General features: G+C 38.0%; 1 protein-coding gene and 1 non-coding gene across 10 annotated transcripts in view; one reads left to right on the top strand and one right to left on the bottom strand.

Moving 5' to 3' along the window:
* Positions 1-19,880, top strand: part of SAP130 (Sin3A associated protein 130) — a 92,095-nt gene that overhangs the window by 54,671 nt on the left and 17,544 nt on the right. For 8 of the 9 annotated variants that reach the window (XR_006604966.1, XM_045074365.1, XM_045074364.1 and 5 more), the window contains 3 exons: positions 8,894-9,252; positions 12,631-12,879; positions 13,064-13,189. Coding sequence is in view for 8 of the 9 variants with exons in the window: in XM_045074365.1 (XP_044930300.1) it covers positions 8,894-9,252; positions 12,631-12,879; positions 13,064-13,189 (734 nt within the window). In the remaining variant the exon portion in view is untranslated. The remainder of the gene's footprint in view (positions 1-8,893; positions 9,253-12,630; positions 12,880-13,063; positions 13,190-19,880) is intronic. The other variant, XM_045074362.1, reaches the window with a different exon arrangement.
* Positions 394-549, bottom strand: LOC123390379. Its single transcript, XR_006604969.1, has one exon. It is a non-coding gene; the product is annotated as a small nucleolar RNA SNORA62/SNORA6 family (small nucleolar RNA).

Below are 19,880 nucleotides of genomic sequence, written 5' to 3' on the forward strand. Positions count from 1 at the left end.
AGTATGCTTAGCTGTTTTCTGTCAGTCACTAATTCATCTTCAGACTCTCCACCAAACCTAAAGAAAACCTCCAGATACAGGCAGGTCTGTCAGATCTCTCGGTTCCATTTTTTTTTCTTGATTATATCTCTCCCTCCTTGAATCCTTGCTTCTGCCTACTCCAGTCTGCACTGGTTGCTCTCTGGACTTGGTACTCAGTTATTATCCCTGTTGTTTTCTTTGTCCATCATGCTCTGAATTCCCTTCAACTCATCCATGGTGCCTGTAAACTTCCTTTTCCTTGGCTTACTCTCTGATTTGTTAGAGCATCTCTTTTGTGTTAGAGAAGGAATACATAAGTTGTCGGGGGGGAGGGGGTTGCATATCAGAAAATGGCTTTATTCTGCCCTCTTTACTTGTAGCAAGAATTATTGTCAAACTCCACTCATTGAGCCAGAGACCCTTGCGGTGTTAGTAGCTAAAACTTGCCCCTCATATAGCATACTACCTACACTGGTGAGTTCATCGATCAGCCAGCAGCCTTAACTCCATACTCAAACACTGTGCAGTGCACTTGCTCTTAAGTCTATTTTCTCTCTGTTGGTGAGATTGAGTAAATAATATTGAACTGTCCTCAACCCTACTGATTGTATCTCCACTCTACTACTGACAATATCCAATAAGTTTATTTGTATTTTTTAGTTCTATTTTCAATTTTATTTTTTATATTTTTTATCTATATTTTTTATATTTTCTATATTTTTATATTTATATTTTCTATATCTATATTTTTTATATTTTTTCTATATTTCAATTGTATTTTTTAGTTCTATAATTAACATTTGGTTCTTTTTATAACTGATTTCTTTGCTGAGATTTTTCTATTTTTTCATCTATTTCAAGTGAATCTGTCATTGCTTGTTGAAGCACATAGCATCATCATTCATTTCCTATTCAAATTGTGATTTTCCTGGCTCTATTTAGATGAGTGGTTTTCTGTTTAGACTTGAACATTTATGGTCTTATAAGACTCTGGAATTTAGGGGGCGCCTGGGTGGCTCAGTGGGTTAAAGCCGCTGCCTTCGGCTCAGGTCATGATCTCAGGGTCCTGGGATCCAGTCCTGCATAGGGCTCTCTGCTCAGCAGGGAGCCTGCTTCCCTCTCTCTCTCTCTCTCTCTGCCTGCCTCTCTGCCTACTTGTGATCTGTCAAATAAATAAATAAAATATTAAAAAAAAAAAAAGACTGGAATTTATTTATAGCCTTATGTTTTAGCAGTTATCCTCTCAGACGACCCCAGTTAAGGAAGACAAAGCATTGTCTTCTTACTGCCTAATGGGGGACTGAAGTCCAGGTTCCTTGCTTGGCCTCTTTGGATACCACTTCAGTGGTGAGATGGTAGAGAGAAAATTGAGGTGCCACGTTATAGCCTAGCAAATGTGGAAGTCTGGGGTCTCCATAGTATTTTCAAGAGAGAATGGAGATGAGACCACAATTGTTTCTGTGGTGTTTCACTGGCGTGGAGCTGTTACTGTCTAAAAGTTTCCCATCTTGCTGAGCTGCTCCTGTCTTGGCTCTTTGAGCAGACTTTTCTTAGGACTTTAGTCTTTGCCCTTTGACATTTCTGTTTTGAGGTTCTCCAGACCCCAGTCTGGAACAAATGAGGCAAAAAGGAAGTTCACTGCTGTGTCATTCTTTTGGTCCTGAGGTCCCTAGTCAGTCTGTCTTCATCTTTCAACAGCTGTTCTGTTTGTCTTATATGTAATACTCATGATTTTCAGCTATAGTTAGCAGAAAGAACAGGAAAAAGTAGGTCTACGCCATCCTTCCATAAACAAAATTCCTACCTGCACTCTTAAATAATACCATGGCTGGGGAAAGTTGAAATTGAAAACCTCTTTTTCAGGGCACCTGGGTGACTCAGTCCATTAAAGGTCCAACTCTTGATTTCAGCTCAGGTCAGGTTCTCAGGGTCATGAGATCAAGCCCCACATTGGGCTCACTGCAGAGTCGGCTTCAGATTCTCTCTCTCTTCCTCTCCTTCTGCCCTTTCCCTGCTCATGCTCCCTTGCTCACTCACTCTCAATTAATGAGTTAATTTTTAAACATCTCTTTTTCTTTTAGGTGATATCTTCAACTATCGTAAAGCATTATCTTTTGAAGTTCTTTTTTTTATTTAAAGAACATTTTAGTATTTATTGCAGTATATATAACATTCTCCTTCAGCTTTTCTAAAATATTACTTGAAACAGGAAGCAACTACTAAGAAACTTAGGTGTATGGATTCTTTTGAAGTTCCTAATATAAAAATCTGTGAAGGTACAGCAAAGTAGAGAAAATAGTGTTATTCAACTATATTTAATTTTTAATATTTTGCCATATGTTACCTTTTTTGGCATAATTAACTTACAGAATTTTACTTTTAAATACTTTCTTGTGCATTTTGACAGTTTAATTATGATATGTTCTAGATGTGGTTTTTTTTTTTTTAAGATTTTATTTATTTATTTGACAGAGAGATCATAAGTAGACAGAGAGGTGGGCAGGCAGGGGGTGGGGGTGGGGAATAGGCTCCCCGCTGAGTGCGCAGAGAGTGCGACGCAGGGCTTGATCCCAGGACCCTGAAATCATGACCTGAGCTGAAGGCAGAGGATTAACCCAGTGAGCCACCCAGGCGCCCCTAGGTGTGGTTTCTTCCAGTTTTTCCTACTTGAGTTGGTTGAACTTTTACATAAATACTGAAGTTTTTCATCAAATTTAGGGAATTTTGACCACTATTTCTTTTCTTTCTGCCTGTCTCTCTCCTTTGCTCCTGGGATTCCCATTTACGTGTATGTTGGTACACTTACTGCTGTCCCAAAGATTTTTTTTTTTTTTTAAGATTTTATTTATTTGGGGCACCTGGGTGGCTCAGTGGGTTAAAGCCTCTGCCTTCGGCTCAGGTCATGATCCCAGGGTCCTGGGATCGAGCCCCACATCGGGCTTTCTGCTCAGCGGGGAACCTGCTTCCCCCTCTCTCTCTGCCTGCCTCTCTGCCTACTTGTGATTTCTCTTTGTCAAATAAATAAAATCTTTTTTTTTAAAGATATTTATTTATTTATTTGACAGACAGATCACAGGTAGGCAGAGAGGCAGGCAGAGAGAGAGGGGGAAGCAGGTTCCCCGCTGAGCAGAAAGCCCGATGTGGGGCTCGATCCCAGGACCCTGGGATCATGACCTGAGCCGAAGGCAGAGGCTTTAACCCACTGAGCCACCCAGGCGCCCTGTCCCAAAGATCTTTGAGACTCTCTTTAGTTTTCCTCCTGTACACCACCCCACACCTGCTTTGCTTTTTTTTTTTTTTTCTTTTTTTCATTTCTAAGACTGGATAATCTCAATTGGCTATCTTTGAGTTTACGGATTCCTTGTAATGGCTGCAGAAATGTGCTTTTTCTAAAAACTGCCATATTTTTTCTCTGTACCCAAAATGGGGCTCAAAACACCCCAAGATCAAGAGTTTCGTGCTCTACCAATCAAGGTAACCAGGAGCTCCTAAAATACACTTTTGAGTCCTGTTAGTGGTTTTTTTTTTCCTTTCAGCTCTTAACTTTTCAACTGCAGAATTCCTTTTTGGTCTTTTTTGTTAATAATTTCTGTCTCTTTTATTAATCTGTTTGCTGAGACATCATTTTTATGCTCTTCTTTAGCTATGATCTCCTTTAATTCTTTGAACATTTAAAATGGCTAACTTAAATTCTTTGACTTGTAAGTCTAACATCTCTGCATCCTCAGTGACAGTTTTAGTGCTTGCTTCTTTTCCCGTGTTTGAACAATGCATTCTTGTTTCTTTACATACCTAGGAATTACTCTTGAAAATGGGGCATTTTAAATAGTATAATGTGGCAGCTCTGAAAATCAGATTACCACCCCTCCCCCGGGTTTGTTGCTGATGCTTTTTGTAGTTACGGGTTTTTTTTTTAAGGTCTTTTGTAAAATACATTTAAATTCAGTATCTTTGTCTTGCATGATGACTGAATTCTCTAATCCTTTAGCTTTTGTAGTTGGCTAATGACTAAACAGATTTCCTTGAATGTCTGGAACCATTAAGTCTCCCATATTTGCCAAGGGCCTCTGTATGTGCGTGTCTTGGGATGGCCCATCAACACTGAAGTAGGCAGTTTTACATCTCTGTGTTACTTTTTTTCTTCTTTCTTGCACAGAGCCTCACACTCAGCCAGAGCTATGAATTTGGGTACCTCTCAGCTCTCTCCTGGACATAAGTACAGTCCAGGGTATACACATAATCCTACATGTGTATGTTGCTTCCTAAATTGCCAGAAATACATTGGAGCTTTTCCAAGTGCCTAGACATTTCATTCTCCAGTTTTTCTTCTAAAGCTTTTTGGGTAGCTTATTGTTTGCCCTACCTATTACCATTCTGTCAGTCAGTTGGGAAACTGATCATTTACATCTAATTTTTACCAACAAACTCTGTAAGGGAAAAGCTATTTACACTGGACTGGCCAGGTCAAATAAGACAGTCCAGGAAATGGGAACAACCAGACAGGTTATATAATGACAGTTCTCGGTAAAGAGGGTATGAAGGGGCTCTCAGCTCTCTGGTAGCTGCCAGGCTGCTGGTTTTCACTGTGAGCATGGACTGTTGGTTTTCATGCCTGCCATGGTGGTAGAAATGAAAGAACAAAAATATGGCAAGTTAAACACCTCAGAGTTTACTGGTCTTATGGAGGTTCACCTAATTTTCTTACTAATTTTTCCAGATTATTAATTTACAGAGTTCTGAAAACATTGTATCTGGCATTTTTGTCAGTTTTTTGTTGCTTTTATGAAAGAGAATTTTCAGAGATTATTACTGCCACATTTTTGCTGATGTTTCTGGTTGTTTTATCTTTTAATTCTCTTTAATTACAGAATAATCCTAACCTGTACCCAACCCCTATTTACTTATCTTGAAATAATTTAAAGCTCACAAAAGTTAGAAGAATAGTACAGAAAGTTGGGACGCCTGGGTGGCTCAGTTGGTTAGGGAGCTGCCTTCGGCTCAGGTCAGGATCCCAGCATCCTGGGCTCCAAGTCCCACTTCGGGCTCCTTGCTTGGCAGGGAGCCTGCTTCTCCCTCTGCCTCTGCTGCCACTCGGCCTGCCTGTGCTGTCTCTCTCTCTCTCTCTCTTTCTCTGGCAAATAAATAAATAAAATCTTAAAAAAAAATAGTACAGTACATGTACCCCCCCATGATTACATCTTACATAACCCTTGCATTTTTTTCAAAATGAAGAAATTGGCGGGGTGCCTGGGTGGCTCAGTTGGTTAAGCATCTGCCTTCAGCTCAGGTCATGATCTCAGGGTCCTGAGATTGAGCCCCAACTGGGCTACCTACTCAGAGGAGAGTCTGATTCTCCCACCTTCTCTACACTCCCCCAGCTTGTATGTGTACGCACACCCACATGCTTTCTCATGAATAATTAAAGTTATTATAAAGAAAAAATTGTCATTAGTACAATGCTATTGACTAACTATAAATTTTATTAAAATGTCACAAGTTTTTTTCCTTTGGTGTATACTACTTTGAAATTTCACCCATGAATAGATTTATATAAACATTATCATAAAATGTGAATCTGTTTTGTTGTCAGTGAAGACATTCCCTTATTTACAATCATACCCTTCCCCTAAACCTAACACCTTGTCGCTTAGCTGTGCCACCACTAGAATTTTGTCATTTTGAGAATTTTTTGTAACTGGAATCTCATAAGTTACTTATATTATTTATATAATTATATATTTGTAATTATATAAATACATATTTCTCATACAATTACCTAATGATGCTGGCTTATTTTCATCTAACTTTTGAGATCCATCCAAATTATAGTGTATATCAGTAGTTTGTTCTTTTTAGAGCAGGTAATGATACATAATATGGATGCTCCAGAATTTTGTTTAGCCATTTGTTTATTCAAGTTCATGGTTTCTGGTTGGGGGTTATTAAAAATAAAGCTGCTGCGAACAGTCATATACAATTTGGTTTTTTTTTTTTTACTTTATTTTATTTTTTCAGTGTTCCAAGATTCATTGTTTATGCATCATACCCAGTGCTTCATACAATACCTGTCCTCCTTAATACCCACCACCAGGCTCACCTAAACCCCCTCCCCTCCAGAACCCTCAGTTTCTTTCTCAGAGTCCACAGTCTCTCATTGTTTGTCTCCCCCTAGTCATGTACAATTTTCTTGACAGACATACATTTTCATTTGTGTGTGATAAAAATCCCAGGACTGCAGTTGCTAAGTTACATATATTTTTCATTTTATAAGAAACTTCTGAACCATTTTTGCAGAAGTGGCTGTACCATTTTAAATTCCTGTCTGCAGCATGTGAGATCCTTTTACTCTAAAATCTTGCTGAACTCATTTATTAGTACTAGGAGTTTCTTGGTAGATCAAGTTGCTCCACATCCTTTCCTGTGCTTTCTAATATAAAGTTTTAAAGTTTTCTTTTCACCAGGGACACCTGGGTGGCTCAGTTAGTTAAGCCGCTGCCTTTGGCTCCGGTCATGATCCCAGGGTCCTGGGATCGAGTCCCACATCAGGCTCCTTGCTCAGCGGGGAACCTGCTTCTCTCTCTGCCTCTGCCTGCCACTCTGCCTGCTTATGCTCTTTCTCTCTCTCTCTCTCTCTCTCTCTCTCTGACAAATAAATAAATAAAATCTTTTTAAAAAATAAATTAGAAAAACAAATCTTTTCACCACTCTGATAGGGGTATGGTGGCAAATCATTGAGGCTTTAATTTGCAAGTCTCTAATAGCTAATGGTATTGACTGTCTTTTCATGTGCCTGTTTGGCACCTGGATATTTCTTTAATGAAGTGTCGTTCATTATTCATATTTCTTTCCCTTTTTCTGATGAGATTGTATGTTTTCTAGTATTGAGTTTACAGAGTTCTTTATGTATTGTGAATATCATTATTTTATCGTACATGTATGTTTTGGTTTGTATGTTTGTCTTAAACATTTTTAAGTGTACATTTCATTGGTGTTAAGCATATTCTCACTACTGTACAACCATCTCCAGATCTTTTTGGTCTTGCAGAACTGCAGTTCTACCCATTATTCAACCATTCCCATTTTCCCTACCCCCAGCCCCTGGGAGCTACTATTCTACTTTATTTTGCAATGAATTTGGCCACTCTGGGTACTTCGTATAAATAGAGCTACCATATATGTGTTTCACAGATTTTTTTTTCAGTCTGTGCCTTGTCTTTTCAATCTCTTGAAATGATCTCTAGCAAAGCAAAAGTTTTTAAATTGATAAAACCCAGTTTATCATTTTTTTTTCTTTTTGATGGTGCTTTTGGTATCATACCTAAGATCCCTTTACATAGTCCTAGGGATTTTTGTATTTTTTATAAAACTACAGTTTTACATTTTACACTCAGATTTATATTGCTTCTCAGCCTTTTGGCTAAAATCAAGTGTACACTTAGATTTATGCCCCATGTTGAATTCATTTTTGTGTATGGTGTGAGGTTTGGTTTGATGTTGAATTTTTTGCCTGTGGAAATCCAGTTGTTTTGGGCCTTGAACTTTTGAGGGGAACTGTTTTGTATTATTTTTCCTATCCTATATTTTTAGGATTAGTACTATAAGTAGGTAAGCCTTTACAGCTATTAACTGAAATATTTTACTGGGGTGTCTGGTTTGCTCAGTCAGTAGAGCATGTGACTCTTGATCTCAGGGTCATGAGTTCAAGCCCCACATTTGGTAGAGAGACTACTTAAAATTTGAAAAAAAAAATTTTTTTTTTTTTTAATTTACTTATTTGAGGCTTTGCCTAGTGGCTCAGTTGGTTGGGCAGCTGCCTTCAGCTCAGGTCATGATCTCAGGGTCCTGGGATGGAGTCCCACGTCAGGCTCCCTTCTTAGTGGGAAGTCTGCTTCTCCCTCTGCCCCATCCCCAACTCATGCTGTTGTGCATGCTTTCTCTCTCTCTCAAATAAAAAAATAAAATATTTATAAAAAAAGATTTATTTATTAGAGAGAAAGTGCACATGTTGGCCGGGGTGCAACGTGGGGCAGAGGGAGAGAATCTTGAAGCAGACTCCCCACTGAACACAGATCCCACTGAGCTCGGGGCTTGATCTCTCAACCCATGAGATAATGACCTGAACCGGAACCAAGAGTCGGACGCATAATCAACTGAACCACCCAGACGCCACAAAAAAATAAAACTGTTAAAAATGTGTGTGTGTGTGTATATATATATATATATTTTTTTTTACTTAAAAAAATGTTTAAGAAGAATTTATAATGACAAGAGTGAATACTTCTGATAAAACTGAAGGAAAAAAAGAATTTACAGTTTTAAACATTAAATTTGTAGCTACTTTAGATCCCTAGAGTATTCTGGTAAAGTATACTGGAAAATTGCAAGAGCGATGACTCTGGGTAGAGGTGGGTGTGTGAAGTGGAAAAAGATTATTTTCAATTTATTTTCTTTTGGATCTTTGCCATACATGTGAGTTTCCTCTTCTATGAGAAATAAATTTTACAAGAGTAAACTACATAGTGTAAGTACAATTGTGATTTTAAGAAACAAGAAATATCCTAAGACAACATATGCATTAAGGAATTCTGGGAGAAAAAAGACACTACCATAGTGAAAATTGGTTGCCTTTTGATGACGCGCCTTTGAATGATTTTAATAAAATGTTATTTCCTAAGTTAATTTTATTACTGCTTATAAAATTTGGTGGGAGGGTTATTTTTAAAACTTGAATTTCCTTTAAAACTTACCTCAAATTTCAACTTCTAGAATCAAATAATAGAGTTTAAGTTGTGCTACACATTGTATAAAAAGATCTGGACAAACACCCATCCTCTGAGATGTTTGCTACATTATCTTTGCTTTTGTGTTTCAGTGCCAAGCCTAAGTCAGAGATCCACGTATCAATGGCCACTCCAGTTACTGTGTCCATGGAGACTGTGTCCAGTCAAAATAATGATCAGCCCACCATTGCAGTCCCCCCCACAGCTCAGCAGCCTCCACCGACCATCCCAACCATGATTGCAGCCGCAAGCCCCCCATCACAGCCAGCTGTCGCCCTTTCAACAATTCCCGGAGCGGTCCCCGTCACTCCCCCCATCACTACCATTGCAGCTGCCCCTCCACCATCAGCTGCTGTAGCTGGCAGTCTCTCCTCTGTGTTGGGCCCTCCAGTACCTGAGATAAAAGTTAAAGAGGAAGTGGAACCAATGGACATCATGAGGCCAGTCTCTGGTAGGTTCATTCATGGAGTTCTCTCCATTGGCACATGCTGCTTGTTCTTTTTCTGACTCTCCTTGAGGGCCAGACTCTTGGGTGACCCTCAGTTATGAAGATTGACACGTTGGTGCCCGTTGTAAATTTGCATGTCATTTTTTTTTTAAGATTTATTTATTTATTCATTTGCCAGACAGATCACAAGTAGATAGAGAGGCAGGCAGAGAGAGAGGAGGATGCAGGCTCTCTGCTGAGCAGAGAGCCCGATGCGGGGCTTGATCCCAGGACCCTGGGATTATGACCTGAGACGAAGGCAGAGGCTTTAACCCACTAAGCCACCCAGGCAACCCTGCATGTCATTCATTTTAAGAAGATTACTGCTAGGCTCCTTTTGAAATTAAAACCATTTTTGCTGCCCTTTTAGCATCAATTTTATTTTTTACCAAAATCATAAGAAAGATTAACATTTCCCCAAGAATATTCTTAAACTTTCATGGTTATATTGTTTTTTATTTCTCATTTTTGTTTTTGAGTCTTCTTTTTCTTAATTAATGTAGTTAAAGCATTGCCTGTTTTGTTTTGGAGAAACGGGTCTTTACTTTCAGTGTTATATTATTGTTTAAATTCTGGTCTCTATTTCTGCTTTTTCCTTATTATTTCCTTCCTCAACTAAACTTCAATTAAGTTTCTTTTCTTCCTAGTTTCTTGTGGTATAATGTTGTTTATTTGAACTTTTTTTCCTTATTATAAGCATTCATATTGTAAAAAAAAAAAAGAAGAAAGAAAAATTTTAAGAAGGATCAAAATAAGATCATAGCGGGACGCCTGGGTGGCTCAGTCTTAAGCGTCTGCCTTCAGCTCAGGTCGTGATCCCAGAGTCCTGGGATCAAGCCCCGCATTGGGCTCCCTGTTCAACAGGAAGCCTGCTTCTCTCTCTCCCACTCCCCCTGTTTACATTCCTTCTCTCACTGTGTCTCTCTCTCTCCTTCTCTCTCTCTGTTAAATAAATAAATAAATAAAATCTTTGGAAAAAAAATAAGATCATAGCTAAGTGCTAATTATTTATGATTTATTCCCTATCAATTTGTGTTGCCCTGTTATACAGTGAAGCAAGATTTGTGTTGTTGAAAATAGTCTCTTGAAAAACTTAAATGTGATTAGTAAAATCGTAAAACTCCTCACTACTTTCTTTCCCTCCTCTTCTGGACTCTAAACTTCCAGTGTGTGAAATGCAGGTCACTTTGGAGGTTTTGTTTGTTTATATGTTAGTAATCTATTGAGGAATGTTGCGTCCCCTGACTACAAAAATAGCATTTAATGTACAGAATTTATGAAATACAGATGAAACCGAAGTGGAAGGCAAGTCATTCTCTCTAATTAGCCAGCAGTGCCCTCTTACCATTTCTGCATAAAGGCCTCTATCCCCCATGCTGTTTTGTTTAGTAAGTAGTGTGGTTGTGCTGTGTTTGCAGTTGTTAAACCTGCTGTTTGTTTTCCTTTATCATGTCATGAAATATTCTTCTATCTTACCTATGTTTTAGCCTCAAGACTTCATTGAAAGATGCCATGGGTAACCCAGGAGGGGAAATGAAATGTTTCCAATTTTACTGTTCTCTCTTGGTTTTGGGTTTTTTTTTTTTAAGATTTTATTTATTTATTTGACAGACAGAGATCACAGGTAAGCAGAGAGGCAGGCAGAGAGAGAGAGAGGAGGAAGCAGGCTCCCTGCTGAGCAGAGAGCCCGATGCAGGGCTCAATCCCAGGACCCTGGGAACATGACCAAAGCCGAAGGCAGAGGCTTTAACCCACTGAGCCACCCAGGCGCCCCGTGTTCTCTCTTGATTTGAATAGTTCCTCTTAACCTGTCTATGCTAGGAAACTATCAATAATCACGCCTTAAATTGTAGGGCTCTACACCAGGTTCTGATGACAAAAGCCTTATACAAAACAAGTACATCTTCATCATATTGGAGCTTCCATTTTAGCAGGGGAGAGAAACCGTCAAATAAAGCAGTGAGAAAATACAGGTATACCTCAGGGAGATTGTGGATTCGTTTCCAGATCACCACAGTAAAGCAAGTCAGGTGAATTTGTTGATGTCCCAGTACATAAAAAAGTTACATATACATAATACTTTAGTCCGTTAAGTATACAACAGCATTATGTCTTTAAAAACAATGTACATACTTTACAGAGAAAAGTTCATTGCTAAAAAATGCTAACCGTCATCTGAGCTTTCAGTAAATCATAATCACTGATGACAACCACAATAACAAATACAGTCATAATGAAGAAGTATGAAAAATTGAAAGAATTTCCAAAATGTGATACAGAGATAGGAAGTGAGCAAATGCTATTGGGAAAATGGTGCTGATAGACTTGTTTAACACAGGGTGGCTACAACCCTCCAGTTTTTGAAAAATGCAATATCTGCGAGGTGCAATGAAGCGAAGCACAGTCAAGTGAGGTATGGCTCTGTAAGGGAAAGTTAGGGCTGGGGCTATGATTTTAAGAAGAGCTTTAAAGGGAGGGCCTCACTGAGAAAGTGATCTTTGAATAGAGACATTAAAAAGATGAAGTGTGGGGCGCCTGGGTGGCTCAGTGGGTTAAGCCGCTGCCTTCGGCTCAGGTCATGATCTCAGGGTCCTGGGATCGAGTCCCGCATTGGGCTCTCTGCTCAGCAGGGAGCCTGCTTCCTCCTCTCTCTCTCTCTCTGCCTGCCTCTCTGCCTACTTGTGATCTCTCTCTGTAAAATAAATAAATAAAAATCTTTTAAAAAAAAAAAAAAAAAGATGAAGTGCTTGTCATTAGGATAGCTGGAACAAGAAATTCCAGGCCTCAGTTATGAACAATTCTAGTATGCACAAATTAACAAAGACAGGTCAGGTAGACAGCCCAGGAATAGTATGTGGACTTCATAAAATCATTAGGGATCCAAGCTTCTACCACCCCTAGTTTGACCTTACGCTTTTGATTCAGAATAGCTGCTAGAACTCTAGCTATCATATCTGAGTTCCAGGGTGACAAGACAAGGAACAGAAGGTCACACCTTCTTTTAAGGAACTTATTAAAAATGCTACAACACACTTATATTTTCATATGGCCACACCTGTCTATAAAGGAGGCAATTAAATAGTGTTTCAGCTGAATGATGGTGTGTCCATCTATAAGTGTGAAGGTACTCGTTCTATGGATGGTGAAGTGCTATCTTGGAAAACAGTCGACACCCTCTGCCATAAGTAAAGTGCTTAGCACAGTTCCTGGCATGTCGGAAGACTCAGTAAGTGATAGTCCTCTTTTCTGTCTTCCTAACCATTCTCACTGGTTGGAAATCAAGTGAAGTTTTCCATTATTTTTGGGTTCTCATACATGTATGTGCTCTTTTTTCTATGACAGCAGTTCCTCCCCTGGCCACCAGCACTGTGTCTCCATCTCTTGCATTGCTGGCTAACAACCTGTCCATGCCTACAAGTGACCTACCACCTGGTGCCTCCCCAAGGAAAAAGCCTCGGAAGCAACAGCACGTGATTTCAACAGAAGAAGGGGATATGATGGAGACGAACAGCACTGATGATGAGAAGTCCACTGCCAAGAGTCTTTTGGTGAAGGCAGAGAAACGCAAGTCTCCACCCAAGGAATATATTGGTAATGGTCACTTGGGCTAGCTATTGTCATGTGAAGCTTTACCACTTAAGTCAGGAGTCCATCCCAGAGGCTGTTTACATAATCAGGTTTCATTTAGGGATCATTTCTTAGAGTTATACCTTGAGAATCCTTGACAATATATAATAAGTTATTTAGTATCTTCCTTTCCTTTTCTTCTGAATAGATGAAGAAGGTGTGAGGTATGTCCCAGTGCGTCCAAGACCTCCCATTACTTTGCTCCGTCACTATCGGAACCCCTGGAAGGCTGCTTACCACCACTTTCAGCGGTACAGTGATGTCCGGGTTAAAGGTTAGTTGCATGAAATTGGTTTCTCACTTGACTATAATGTAATCACAGTAGAATAGGGAGCTAGAATTATAATTTTCTAGTTTCCAAAAAACCCAAGTGACAGGATAACCTCTTTAGCCCCAGGTTGGTTGCACAAGAGCTGTATTAGATTATTATTCTTTCGACATAGTCCACATTAATCCCAAGGATGTCTGCCCTAGGAAGTTTATTTTCCAAAAGACCTTTGGTTTAACATATGTGAAGCTCTTGAAACAGTCCAGGGCAAGCGGTCAGTAAATGATTTTGTTGTTGTTTTGCTTGAGAATTACATATACTAATACATATAGAATATATGTTAGATGTGGTAGTATGTAGTCCTTGCACATATACATACTATATGTGTAGTAATACATATAGTAAAAATAACTGACAGTACTTTGCAAATATCTACAAGTATTTCTACTGATAGGCTTTAAGGATCATTAATCTCAGATATATTCATTGCACAGAGAAGTGTAAGTTTTCAGAGAATTGGTCACATTCCCCACTCCCTCACATGAATTCTACTTGGAAATTGCTCTGAGGGTTTCCTTGAAGCCTCAAGATGAGTCAGAGTTAGATGGTATTGTTTCATGTCTGTGAACAGGGGTGAGGGTTCTAGCATTTTACTCTCTGAATGCAAGTACCAAGATGGGTGCAATTGCAGTAGTTCTTCCTTGTGAGGTACCTTGACCTCTGAAAATAAGCTAGATTTCCAAAGGTCAAGGAGTGTTGTGCTTTGATGGAAGAAGGACATAGGCTTCACATTACAAGAATTTCTTATCATAGCAGGAGAGTGTTTTAAAGTATTGCCTGGTAACATTTAAGCCTTTCTGAAAAGTTGTTACCACTTTCTGGGACTCATTCTCCAAAAACTGTCTCAGGAAAGGTAGTGTGACAGCTGAAAGTATTGATACAAATAGTCTCTTGACTATTAAACTTTATTGATCTGCTTTGCCCAAGCTTTAAAGTCATGTTCATATAAGTATATCAAGATGGAATAGTGAAAATCGGTCAGGTAATTTTCATGGGAAGGAAAGAAAAGAGAAAAGGAAGAACAAAAAGTGCAGGAAATAAACAGCAAATAATAATATGGCAGACTCAGCCTTACATATCAGTACATACCCTAAATAGCCTGAACATACCAGTTAAAACACCATTTGGCAGAGTGGATCAACAAAAAAGATCCAGCTCCATTCGTTCTTTTAGAAACTCACTTCAGATTCAGTGACATAAGTAGATTGACAGTAACAGGATGGAAGTGATACATATATGAAGCAATAAACCAATGTCAAATGTCAAATCAGGTAGACTTCAGAGGAGAGAAAATTACTAGAGACAAAGAAGGACCATTACATACTAATAAAAAAAATGTACAGACAACAAAAATTTAGAGCTTCAGATTATATGAAACAAGAATAGGACAGCAAAAGGAGAAATAGGCAAATGAGCAGTGGTAGTTAGAACTTCAACACCCTGCTCTCAGCAACTAGTAAATCTACTTGGCCAAAAATCAGCAAGGACTACATACTACCACATCTAACAGACCTTTATAGAACACTCCCAATAGGAGCAGAATACATACTATGTCAGGTACCTACAAAACATAGAAAAACCATATCCTGGATCATAAAATAAGCTTCAGTAAATTTAAAAGAATTGAAATCATACAGGGTATCTTCATTGACCAGAATGGAATCAAACTATAAACCAGTAAGAGAAAGAGAACAGAAAAATTCCTTGAGGTGGCGCCTGGGTAGCTCAGTGGGTTAAACCACTGCCTTCGGCTCAGGTCATGATCTCAGAGTCCTGGGATGGAGCCCCGCATCAGGCTCTCTGCTCAGCAGGGAGCCTGTTTCCTCCTCTCTCTCTGCCTGCTTGTGATCTCTCTCTATCAAATAAATAAATCTTTAAAAAAAAAAAAAAAAGAAAAGAAAAGAAAGAAAAATTCCTTGAAAACACAAACTGCCAAAACTTAACCAGAAGCAAATAGACAATCTGGTTAGTCCCATAACCAATGAATAAATTGAACCCATAGTTTTGAAGCTTCCAAACAAATCTCTATTTTCAGATACTTTTAACTGGGAAATTCAACTAAATTTTTAAAGAGGAATCAACATCAGTTCTCTATAATCTCTTCTAAAATATAGGAGGAAGCATTTACATATTGATTTTACGAAGCCAGTGTTTTCCGGACACAAAAATCAGACAAGGAGAGTACAAATATAGAAAACTAATTATCAGTACTCTTCATTAATACAGATCCAAAATTTTTAACAAAATGTTAGCAAATTAAAACAGCAACATAAATAGCCGTTTATACCTTGATTGAGTGGGGTTTGTGTCAGCTATGCAAGGCTGGGTCACCATTTGAAAATCAGTGACTCACCATTATTAACAAACTGTATTAATTTCCTAGGGCTGCTGTAACAGTACCACAAACTCAGTGGTCTAAAATTACAGATTTATACTCTTAGAGTTCTAGAGGCTAGATGTCCAAAATTGGTGTTTGCAGAATCGTGCTCTCTCTGAGGGCTGTAGAAAAGAATCCTTCCTTGCTTCATTTTAGCTTCTGCTACTTGCCAGCAGTCGTTAGTATTATTTGGCTTGTAACTATATCATTCCAGTTTCTACCTCCATCATCACATTAGCATTCTTTCCTGTGTCTCATCTCCTTCTCTACCTCTTACAAGGACATCCGTCATTCTTTTTGGGCCCTCTCTAATTCAGCATGACTACTTCTTGACTCGATTACGTCTGCAAAGGCCCTATTCCCAAAGAAGGTCACTTTTATAGGTACAAGGGTTAGAACTTCAGCATGTCTTTTAAGGGGACACAGTTCAACCCCTAGCAAAAACTAAAGAAGAAAAACATAATGATATCAACTCATGCAGAAAAACTATTCGACAGAATTCAACACTTATTCATAATCTCTCCAAAACAGAGAAGGAAGACTTCCTTAACTTGATAAAGTCTTCAACAACCACAAGTAACAAATATACTTAACAATGAAAGACCAAATGCTTTCTACTCTAGCCAAAAGACCAGGCTGTTGTCTGGTCTCTCTCTCACTGCTCTTACTCAGCATTAGTACTGGAAGTTCTAAACACCATGTAAGTCAAGAAAGAGACTAAAGACTGTATGGGTTGGGTGGAAATAAATAAAAAACTGCCTCTATTTGCAAATGACATCACTGTCTATGTAAAAAATCTGAAGGATTCCACCAAAAAAAAAAAAAAAAACAACTGGAACCAGTAAATGAGTTCAGCAAGATCACAGGATACAATGTTAGCACACAAAAATCAATTATAATTTTAGATACTTGGAATGAATTTGTGCAAAGTGATACTGAAAACATAATAGCACTTGCAGTTGATCCTCCAAAAAATGACCTATTTAGGTGTAAATCTAGCAAAACATTACAGGATATGTTTGCTGTAAACTACAAAATGCTGATGAAAGAGATCTGAATAAATGAAGAGCCATGCAATGTTCATGGATTTGAAACTCAACATAAAGATGTAAGTTTTCCCTAGATTGATCAATAGGGTTCATACAGCTCTATCAGACTCACAGAAAGGTTTTTATAGCCATAGTAAATCTTATTCTAAACCTTTTATGAAAGGTATAGAAAGTAGAATAGCTAAAATAATGTTGAAAAACAGGAAATAGTATTTTCTGATACTAACACTTAGTTTATCTACAGTAGTTTAAATGGGCTGGTATTTGCAGAGGGATATACATATAGGTGACTGGAATGGAATGGAAAATGCAGAAATAGACCCACACAAATATGCTCAACTGATTTTTGGCCCAATGAAAAAAAATTCAGTGGAGGAAGGAGAGTCCTATTTTCAGCAAATGGTGCTAGACCTCCATAAAGTTTTTAAAAAGCCAAAGACCCTAACTTAATCCTCACACTTTATAGAGAAGTTAACTGAAAATGGGTAATGGATCTAAATATGAAATGTAAAACTGTTAAACTTCAGAAGAAAACCTAGGATAAAGTCTTCAGAACCTAGGGCATGGTGAACAGTTCTAGACATGTGGACAAAAAGACTGTCCACAAAAGGAAAGGAAAATACATTGGACTTAATAAAAAAACTTTTTATCTCTGAAAGACCCTGTTAGGAAGATGAAAAGATAAACTATAGACTGGGAGAAAATACTATCAAACCACATATCTCATAAAGGGCTTATATCTAGAAAATACGTATTAGGAACTTTCAACACTTAATAGTAAATATAAATAATAATCCAATTAGAAAATGGACAAAGACATGAAGAGACATTTCACCAAAGAGGGTAACTTAGATGGCATGCACAGTTGTTCAAGGGAATAGAAATTTCCAGTCCTTAAATGTGGTCTGCACATAGAGACTTTCTTAACAAAGTTTAATTTGGTGGGTGAAAGAGTAACTTTATAATGGATATGCCTGAATCTCACCACCTCAGCCAAATGCTCAAGGTCAATATGAATAGTGACAAGTCGTGTTAATAGTATACCGTCCTGTTCAAACTTAAGTGACTATCAATATACACTGCTATATGTGTAAGATGTTATATATATAAATTTGATAATAACTACAAATCAAGAACTGGTAATAGATATAAAGAGAAAGCAGTTGAAGCATATTACTAAAGAAAACCACTGAACTGTGAGAGAAAAGAGCAAGGAAGAAAGGAACAGAAAAAAACACAAAATCAACCATAAGTCAAGTAACAAGGGTTACCTGGGTGGCTCAGTCGATTGAGCATCAGACTCTTGATTTTGACTCAGTTCATGATCTCAGCGTTGTGAGATCAAGCATTAGTGTGGAGCCTTTGTGAGATTCTCCCTCTTTCTCTGCCCCTTTTCTCCCCCCGCCCTCATGTGCATGCTTTTGCTCTCTGAGAGGAAAAGGTAACAAAATGGCAGATGGATACCTATCAGTAATTACTTTGAATGTAAGTGGACTAAAACTTTCCAACCAAAAGACATAGGATAGCAGAATAGATAAAAAAAAAACAAGACCTATCTGTATGCTCCCTATAGGAGACTCGTTTCAGACCTGAAGACACATGTAGATGGAAGGCAAAGGGATGGAAAGGCATTTATCATGGAAGTGGAAGTGAAAAGAAAACCAAAATAGTAAAAATACTTATATCAGACAAAATAGACTTTAAAACTGTAAGAAGAAAAAAAACTGTAAGAAGAGACAAAGAAGGACACTAATCATAAAGGAAGCAATCCAACAAGAAGATAAAACAATTGTTAATACTTAAGCACCCTACATGGGAGCATGCAAATACATAAAGCAGCTAATAACAAACGTAAAAGAAATAGTTGGGAGCCTGGGTGGGTCAGTTGGTTGGGCGACTGCCTTCAGCTTAGGTCGTGATCCTGGAGTCCCAGGATCAAATACAACATCGGGCTCCCTACTCATTGGGGAGTATGCTTCTCCCTCTGACCCTTTCCCCTGTCATGCTTGCTGTCTCTCTCTCTCTCTCCCTCTCTCTCTCTCTCTAAGTAAATAAATAAAATCTTTAAAAAAAAAATAGTCAATAGTAATACAATAATAATAGGGGACTTTAACACCCCACTTATATCAATGATAAATCATCCAAACAGAAAGTCAACCAAGAAAACAGTGGCTTTGAATGACACAGTGGACCAGATGTATCTAATGGATATATTCAGAACATTCCATCCCAAAATAGTAGAATACACATTCTTTTCAAGCGCACATGGAACATTCTCCAGAATATATCACATGTCAGGTCACAAAGCAAGTCTCAACAAATTTTAAAAAATCAAAGTCATACCATGCATCTTTTCTAACCATAGCACTGTGGCTAGATATCAACCACAAGAAAAAATCTGGAGAAAACAGAAATATATGGACATTAAATAACATGCTACTAAACAATGAATGGGTCAACCAAGAAATGAAAGAGGAAATAAAAAAATGTATGGAAAAAATAAAAAATTTTAAAAAAGATGTATGGAGACAAATGAAAATGAAAACACAGTGATCTAAATCTTTGGGAAGCCTATAACAATATCAGCCAACCTCAAGAAGCAAGAAAAATCTCAAGTAAACAACCTAACCTTAAATCTGAAGGAGCTAGGAAAAGAAGAACAAACCCCAAACTAGTACAAGGAAGGAAATAAAGATTAGAGCAGAAATAATGAGATAGAAACTTTAAAAACAATAGAACAGATCTATAAAACCAGGAATTTGTTCTTTGAAGACATCAACAAAATTAATAAACCTTTAGCTAGACTTATCAAAAGAAGAAGAAAAGATTCAAACAAATGAAACGGGAGAACAACTGACACTACTGAAGTACAAAGGAATATAAGAAAATATTGTGAAAAATATGCCAATAAATTGTTTGATCTGGACAAAATGGATAAATTCCTAGAAACCTATAACTTTTCAATACTGAATTAGGAAAAAAATAGAAAATTTGAACAGACCAATTACCAGCAGTGAAATTGAATCAGTAATCAGAAAACTTCCATCAAATAAGTCCAGGAGCAGACAGCTCCACAGGTGAATTCTGCCAAACATTTAAAGAGTTAATACCCATTCTTTTCAAACTATTCCAAAAAACTGAAGAGGAAGGAAAGTTCATTCTGAGACCAGCATTACCCTGATACTGAAACCAGATAGAGACATCACAAAAA

This window comes from Mustela putorius, unplaced genomic scaffold (assembly GCF_011764305.1).
Source record: "Mustela putorius furo isolate JIRA1106 unplaced genomic scaffold, ASM1176430v1.1 tig00537338_pilon_pilon_pilon, whole genome shotgun sequence".
In the NCBI taxonomy this organism is placed as follows: Eukaryota; Metazoa; Chordata; class Mammalia; order Carnivora; family Mustelidae; genus Mustela; species Mustela putorius.